Source organism: Zosterops lateralis (assembly GCF_965231275.1).
Source record: "Zosterops lateralis genome assembly, chromosome: 2".
NCBI classification, from domain to species: Eukaryota; Metazoa; Chordata; class Aves; order Passeriformes; family Zosteropidae; genus Zosterops; species Zosterops lateralis.
The window spans coordinates 72,969,603-72,977,688 of NC_139763.1; the positions used below are offsets into that span (position 1 = coordinate 72,969,603).

Genomic DNA, 8,086 nt, shown 5'->3' on the forward strand with positions numbered 1-8,086 from the left:
GCATCTAATTGTGCTTGTTCTTCTCTTCTGACTCTTCAGCTTTCCCTCATTCAGAGATAATTCAGCTATAAACAAAAACAACTCCTTACCCTAGAAACCATATCACTGACTGAAAATACACATGCAGGAGATTTTTGGCTGTCTTAATGCTGCATTATTCTAGAATAAGCAAGAACAGAGCACACTCATTATTTTACCCTAAAAAATAAATATTTCTCTTATTATGGATTGATGTAGTTATCTTTCATTTCAAAAACAGTATTTCTTGTTTTGATTTGGTTGTTTCCTTCAGTCTGAAACTTCATCCTACCTGTTCTGCAAGTTTCTGTAGACTTCTCCCATCCTTTATTCATACAGATTTAATTTTTATACCATGGGGATCTCATTGCATAGTCTGGCTGCCCACATTCATCTTTAGATACCTAGACTACAGATGTGAAATTAAATCAGCCTAAGCAGCAGCCCTGTGGGTGTATGCTTGAGTTTCTAGCCTGCTGATCAGGAGGCTGCTTCAGCCCCCTCCACCCTCCCAATGGCCCCTTCTCACCGGGCACTGATCTTTCTCTCAAAGTAGTTCAGTTGATGCCAATTAATTCAGGGTTTTGGAACTGGGATGTACAGAAAGAAAAGGCATGCTGCAGGAAGTGTGTTGTCAGAGGAGCCTGGGGATCAGCCTAGGGGTTTCTGCTGGTGGAGGCCACCAGTGGCTCTCAGCAGAGGGCCAGACACTGAAGTTGGCAGAGTTGGCACTCTGTAGGCTCTGTCTTGAAAGGTGGGGAAAATCTGGTTGGGTCCTGCTGCTTCTCTCTTTTCTAGGAGGTTTCTCCCCACAGTCCTGTGAAATGTTACTTGCAGTTGCTGGGAGGCTTTCTGGAGACAGGAGGTGGACAAGCCAGCTGTTCAACAGCTTGGGTGGAGAGGGAAAATGCTACATTTAGGAGGGAAGTAGCACCAGGGTTTGGGCTGCAGTGGCTGGGGAGAGACCAGGCCTGAGGATTTTATGTACGTATTTTGGGAGGGGAAAAAGGTAAGTTTATAGAACAGATGCTCAGGAGATCTAAAACCCTTGAGAGTGGAGGCTGTGTATGGCAGAGGAAGAAACACAATTTCTAAAGAAGGTTACAAGGCACTTGGGAATGTATGGGTCAAAACCAGCTTTTTAATTACAACACAAAACTAAACAAACAGCACCCAAGGTAGGAACTGTTAATGTGAGTTGCACTGGGGAACCATTCATGAACAAAGTGAACTGCTGCACGTAGGTTTAAGTTTCAGTTTAAATTAAGCTGGGCTTAAGTGCACATACATATAGTGGAACGCAGTGGCAAAGTGCACATTTGAAAGGTGTAAACCAAATCCCATGGTCAGGTTTGTTATGTTGTATTCCCCTCTCTGACGATATTGCCCCACGCATTCTTGTTCAGCCAAAAGAGACAGGCATACCAATATGATATTGCAAATCCAGGCAGCAAGTTTGGGCACAGTGGGTATGCCCTTTTTTCAGAAGTACCTCAACTGACAGACAAGAGAGTATATCCTTCATGAATACATATTTTCTGGTTCTTGGTTAATTTTTCGGAGAAATGTGTTTTGAGAATGCTCATTTATTTTTCTCTTGCTATGAATGTAACAGTACTAGCTCTTGTGGTTTGCTTTCCTTTGTAAAGGCAGGCCTCTGTGAAGCAGAACAGGAACAAATGAGGAAAATTCTCTACCAGAAGGAGTCCAACTACAACAGACTTAAAAGGGCCAAAATGGACAAATCTATGTTTGTGAAAATCAAGACTCTGGGTATTGGTGCATTTGGAGAAGTATGCCTGGCCTGCAAAGTGGACACCCATGCCCTGTATGCCATGAAGACTCTGCGAAAGAAGGATGTGCTGAACCGGAATCAGGTGGCTCACGTCAAAGCAGAGAGGGACATACTTGCTGAGGCAGACAATGAGTGGGTGGTTAAACTCTATTATTCCTTCCAAGATAAAGACAATTTGTACTTTGTGATGGACTACATCCCTGGAGGGGATATGATGAGCCTGCTGATTCGGATGGAGGTCTTCCCAGAGCGTCTGGCTAGATTTTATATTGCAGAGCTCACATTGGCCATAGAGAGCGTGCACAAAATGGGATTTATTCACCGAGACATCAAGCCTGACAACATTCTGATAGACCTTGATGGGCATATCAAACTGACTGACTTTGGACTGTGTACTGGATTCAGATGGACTCACAATTCAAAATACTATCAGAAAGGTAATATTTTTACCCTTTTTCAAGGATGTTATTGTGTTACTTGTTTGAAACAAGCACCTACTTCTTGGCAGAAACACTAGATCAGGAAACTGGACAAACAGTCAACGGCAATATAATGTGTCTGTCTCTCTCTGACTCACTCAATTAGCTTGTTTCCAGTCCTTTTCCTTCCAGTACTGTTCAAAACCCTGTCAGTAATGTGGCTGGAGCAGGAGCAATTTTTCAGTTTATACTTGTTTGGAGGGTCTCTTTTGGTGGTGAAATTATTTAATCACAGATTTGGAGTAGTGGTCCATACGTCTCCTGCATATGCTATTGAGTACTGGTGTCTGTTGGCAAAAGGTTATAAACAATTGGTGTAGCTAACTTAAGTATACTCCATAGTTCTGTGTCCTCCATATGGAACTACACTTCCTTGTGCTGAGACAGAGACGTTTTGTTGGACATTTTGTATGGAAAACCAACTGTGAATGGGAGGGCATAAAAAAATACCTTGGGTTTAAAGTTTAAACGCTGTTCTTCACTGAGAGTAGGAGGTGGCTCTGGATCTGGGTAAATACTTCTGTCTTTGTGTGTTGAGTTTTATGACCATGAGTGTGAACTTTCTCTCCCATTTGAAAGGGAGCCATATCAGACAAGACAGCATGGAGCCCAGTGATCTTTGGGATGATGTGTCCAACTGTCGATGTGGGGATAGGCTGAAGACATTGGAACAAAGAGCTAAGAAGCAGCACCAGAGATGTCTGGCCCACTCCTTAGTTGGAACCCCTAATTACATTGCTCCTGAAGTCCTGCTTCGTAAAGGTAGGTAAACCTGTATTTTTCTCCTTTCACTTTTTTTTTCTTTCCTTGAATAAACTTGCTGCTTTGGAAGATTGTCATTCTGAAGGCCACAAACAATTAGCTCAGATTAAGGAGAGCTCCTCATGCTCCAGTGTTTAGCATCACTTCACTAACACTGGGGGTGGTCATACTTTATGTGTGTAATGTCCACACTCTGAGGCCTTTGAGTGAGGTTGCTAATAAATGTGCTGGATAATTTTAACAGTGATATTTTTCAATTATAAAGCAGATTATCTGGGCTTATGGAGTACAACTCTGACCCCTGTCAAGTTTACACAGACCAGTGTGTAGCCAGCTGATAGTTCTGGATCACAGATTCAGGTGGGCCACTTAAGTTTGGATGATGTAAACTTGTGGAAGTATGGCCTCCACATTCCCAGCTGAAACCTGTGGAATCCAACAGAAAGTTTTCTATTATTTACTCCGGACACCCTGCATTCAAAAGCTTAGCTTGAGGATTTTGGACAGTACTTGGTGACTATCCATGAAGAACTGACATGGTCACTATAGTAAGGAGATTAGGTGTTCAGAATTATCTGCAAGCTAGATCCTAAGCCTAATCTTCTCTAACAGAGATTTCACATTGGATCCTACATTATTTGATGACACAAATTCCATTGAAATCAGTGTTTAATTTTTTTCTGATCTTAAATATTTACCTTATTGTTCTTGTCATTCTTGTCACAGCATTTAGGTGATTGAAGTTGTTCTTTGCTTGAAACTTGCTCAGAAATTCATCCGTGGCTTTCTTCTGTCTGTAGAGCCAGGCTGTGTCTTTCAGCCACTTTCCAAAGTCATGGAGTCATCTCCACTGAACCTAGGGTGGACATCAGTTGCTAAACATTTTTGTTATTCTTTGAGGTCCAGTTTATGCTGTGTAGCTGTGGGACTGGGCACAAAATACCCTCCTTCCTTCTTACTAATGACAGTTTCATGACTCACTTTTGTTGAGAATTTCTTCAGAAAGGTTCAAGGACAACAGGATTAGATCTTTACTAACAGCAAGAGAATTTAGGTCAGCAAGCAGAAGTCACAAACTTTTTGTCTGAGAAAAGGCAGAAGTTTGTGCTATTAATACTTAATTGCAAGTAGCTCTTTAATACATTCTCCTTGGCTAGTGGAGGTCAACCTTTTGACTTGCCTTTCAGGATACACTCAGCTCTGTGACTGGTGGAGTGTTGGTGTGATCCTCTTTGAGATGTTAGTGGGACAGCCTCCTTTCTTGGCTCCTACACCCACAGAAACCCAGCTGAAGGTAAGTTGAAGCAAAGTTCCAGTCTGTGGTAGCAAAATTTTAACCCTTCCCTTCTCTTCCATGTACAGACCTATGCCCCTTTCTTTTGCTAAAGACTGATTTTAAATAGTTCTGTGCAAGCACGTGTCCTTTGCTAGTAAATGAAGACACCAAATATCAGACTAGAACTGACATGTTCAGCTGCAGAGATAGATGTTAGTTTTATGAGTCTTCTCAGCAGAGTTGTGATTTCTCAAGCACGGGTTCATCCATTTAAATTCCTTAGGGTGCCTATTAATACCTGATATGCCAGTGACAATTGTAGTTGGCAATATAAGTGTTTCAAAGTTGAGCAATGACAGTTCTTTATTAGAAAGGATCTGTCTCGTGACCACTTTTCCTAGTTTACATTTTGGAGAAGTAATTCCTTGAAGTCATTCCACAAAATCATACGTAAACTAAGTATGTTCTCAAATCTGACTATGGGAACATTCAGGAAGGAATTTGCCTTTTTGAAAAATGGAATTGTTCCTTTTGTGTGCTAGCCAACAATGTTTTTCTAGTTTATTAGAGTAATTACTAAAAAGAAATGCAGTCTAGTAATTGGGTTCTTGAAACTGTGAACTATGCTGACTGTGAGATGACTCGTTACATGTGCACTCCTGTACAGTTCCTGTTGGCCATTGGAAGAGTTCTGTTTCCAGATCAGAAGTTCCTTAATACCTTTGTTATCTGCAGGTGATAAATTGGGAAAGCACACTGCACATTCCCTCACAGATCAAGCTGAGCCCTGAGGCAACTGATCTGATCACAAAGCTCTGCTGTGCTGCCGAGGACAGGCTTGGAAGAAATGGAGCAGATGATATTAAAGCCCATTCTTTCTTTCACTCTATGGACTTCTCTACCGATATCCGTAGGCAGCCAGCTCCCTATGTTCCAAAGATCAGCCATCCAATGGACACTTCAAATTTTGATCCAGTTGAAGAAGAAAGTCCTTGGAATGACGCTAGTGGTGACAGCACCAGGACCTGGGATCCACTAGCCTCTTCCAACAACAAACACACAGAGCATGCTTTTTATGAATTTACTTTCCGAAGATTCTTCGATGACAATGGGTATCCATTCAGGTATCCCAAACCTTCTGGAATGGAAGTTTGCCAGTCTGAGAAGTCTGATGTAGAAGACAAAGGTGTGGTGGATCAGACTGGAGCTTGTCAGCCTGTATATGTGTAAATTATTGTATAGAGTACTCCAGATAAGACTAATCTCAAATCCAATAGGGCCTTTAACTGATCCTTTAAGAGCTGATCCTGCAGCACTTGTTCAGGTGTACTTTCAGCTGAGGCTGGAGACATCCTGGGGAGTAAAAGAAGCTTGCAGGGCCAGGTCCTAAAGATGGCACTCTTGAAAGTTCAGGTCAGTTCTACTGTAAATAACTTTGTTGATAATTACACTTGAAATCCTGGTCTTCACCAAAATCTGCAAGGCCAGCAGTCCTTCACTTCTAGGCCTATTTTTATTTGAGGTCAGCACCCCCCTTACTCTGATTAACACTTACAGACTTCTGCAACTGTCAGCGTTATTTTTTAAATGAATAAAGAGCACTTATATTTTGTTTATAGCAGGGTTTTTTTCCTACTAAATTATAGGGATTAACTTTGACAAATCATGCTGCTGTTCTTCTTTTATACATTTTTATTTTATCCATAGCACTTACTTCACATTTAGGAAGATGCATAAAGCTGAAGAACATGTGATGAAAGGTCTCTGTGCAATAATGTAAGAAAGAAAAAAAAAAAAGAAAAATGAGAAAAAGAAAACTGCTCTCTAATTTTCTAAATTTACTGATGCCATTGTATTTACACCGTGATTTTTGTTTATTATATGTATTTTCCACGTTTCAAAATTGTGACATAACCTTAAAGCTGCTTTATTTCCTTCTGCTTATTGGAGTGTAATAGAAAGTGTGAGCAAGTGGCAACTTGGGTGTGATTTCATTGTCTAGTGTGTGAAGAATGTTGCATGAGCAGTGTTTTTCTATTTGAAATGGCCTTTTCTTGCCATTCACAGGCAGGTCCTGTGGATTCATTTTTCTAAGGGTCTAAAATTAGACCATTTTAAACCGCGTGTTGATAATGTATTGTGTGGATGGTTTTCTCTTATGATTGTATCCAATACTAATTTTGTAAAACAGATTGCAAAGGTTATACCTGAGTAGTGCTGTTCTGGTCTGATGTAATAGATGGTTTCAGCGAGCACATGTCACAGGCACACATGTTTCCCCACCAAGGATCAGCAGCCAGAACATCACAACGGAGCAGGTTTGTGGGGAGAGCCTGGATGGGGCTGGCTCGGGCAGGGAGCAGCACAGGGGCTGTGGCTCAGGCAGGGAGCAGCACAGGGGCTGTGGCTCAGGCAGGGAGCAGCACAGAGGCTCCAGCTGGCAGAGGCAGCACAGCATCCAGACCAGAGCATCTCCCAGCACGGGGTTCCCGTAATGCATCGAGGCCGCGGGTGCAGCGAGGCTGAGGCTGGGTGCCTGCAGCTCCACAGATACCTCTGGAACCTGGAGGTATGTGGCTTTCCAGACATCAGACCCCACATGTAACAGGCTGTGTATCCATTTAGGACCCTAGTGTTTTAGGCATTGACATTGGAAAATGTTGGCATTGTTGGCAGGTCATTCTGTCCCGTTGTCTAGAGGCTAAAATGTTGCTGTGATGGAGCACAATAGGCCTTCATTTCTGTCAAATTATAGGCGTATTTTGAAACACCAGTTCTTAACTATATTAAAATATGCATTTTTCTTGTACATGTAAGTGAAAATTATTCAAGATGTTATCAGAATACTAAAGATAATTAAGCCATACATATTTGCATATATATATTATATAACTAAATAAGTAAACACACACAAAAATCCATAATTCAGATTAGTGTAACAGTCCTATTTAAAGTGATTGACCTAATAACATTTGAGGAAAACACTCCTTTAATGTGTTTTTGCTTTATTTTATTTTTAAATCTGGAGCTTCATTATTTTTTCCGTATATTATTCCACATATTATTCCTTAATGTTTTAGCATATCCTATCCTATCCATTGTTTAGATATCTAAGCAACAACATATGAATTCATCAGCCTAAACTAAACAAAAATGATTGTGTATTTGTTTACATTTGTATGAAAGGAATGTTCTGAGGTATGCAGTGCTTGTGTTGTGACAGTTCATGTAAGATTCAGTATTACTGCTTTTTTATATAGTAATGCCATTTTTTGTTATTTACATCTATCTGACATTCTTTCATGTGGTAGGTTCTTTCTCAGGAACTCAATTTAACTGTTATTTATTGATATATCATTGCCTTTGAAAGCTTCTACTGGCAGAATTTATTAAAAATCTGAATCAAAATCTACGATGTGTTATGTGTTATTCAATTGTCCTTTAAGGCAGAAATTTTAGTGGGTTTCTTTTTGTAATGTTATTGATGGGGTTGAGCTACAAACATAAGATCCAAATCTCATCTCTCCTGCAGCATTTGATGTGGAATCTCTGGCCGGGTACCTTCAGACAATTCCTTCTGTTCTCATGGCCCTTAGGAATAAGGAGCAGGATTACAGGTAAAACTTGGACTGACCAGGTCAGTGAATGGAATAGATAAAACTGAAGGCAGTCACTTTCTGTGCAGGGGTGGTGCTGCCAGGGCAGCCACAACCTTGGCTTGCCCCCTCTGCCTGTTGCCTCTGATTCATTTTTAAA

The 8,086-nt window shown here is 41.0% G+C and overlaps 1 protein-coding gene across 2 annotated transcripts in view; it reads left to right on the top strand.

The window, feature by feature from the left end:
* The window catches only part of LATS2 (large tumor suppressor kinase 2), a 48,755-nt gene extending 41,025 nt beyond the window's left edge, over positions 1-7,730 (top strand). Inside the window, exons 5-9 of one of the 2 annotated variants that reach the window (XR_014589438.1) lie at positions 1,668-2,250; positions 2,872-3,054; positions 4,242-4,348; positions 5,066-6,682; positions 6,713-7,730. Coding sequence is in view for 1 of the 2 variants with exons in the window: in XM_083855890.1 (XP_083712016.1) it covers positions 1,668-2,250; positions 2,872-3,054; positions 4,242-4,348; positions 5,066-5,560 (1,368 nt within the window). In the remaining variant the exon portion in view is untranslated. Of the gene's footprint in view, positions 1-1,667; positions 2,251-2,871; positions 3,055-4,241; positions 4,349-5,065 lie in introns of both variants that reach the window. The other variant, XM_083855890.1, reaches the window with a different exon arrangement.
* Positions 7,731-8,086: the final 356 nt, after the last annotated feature.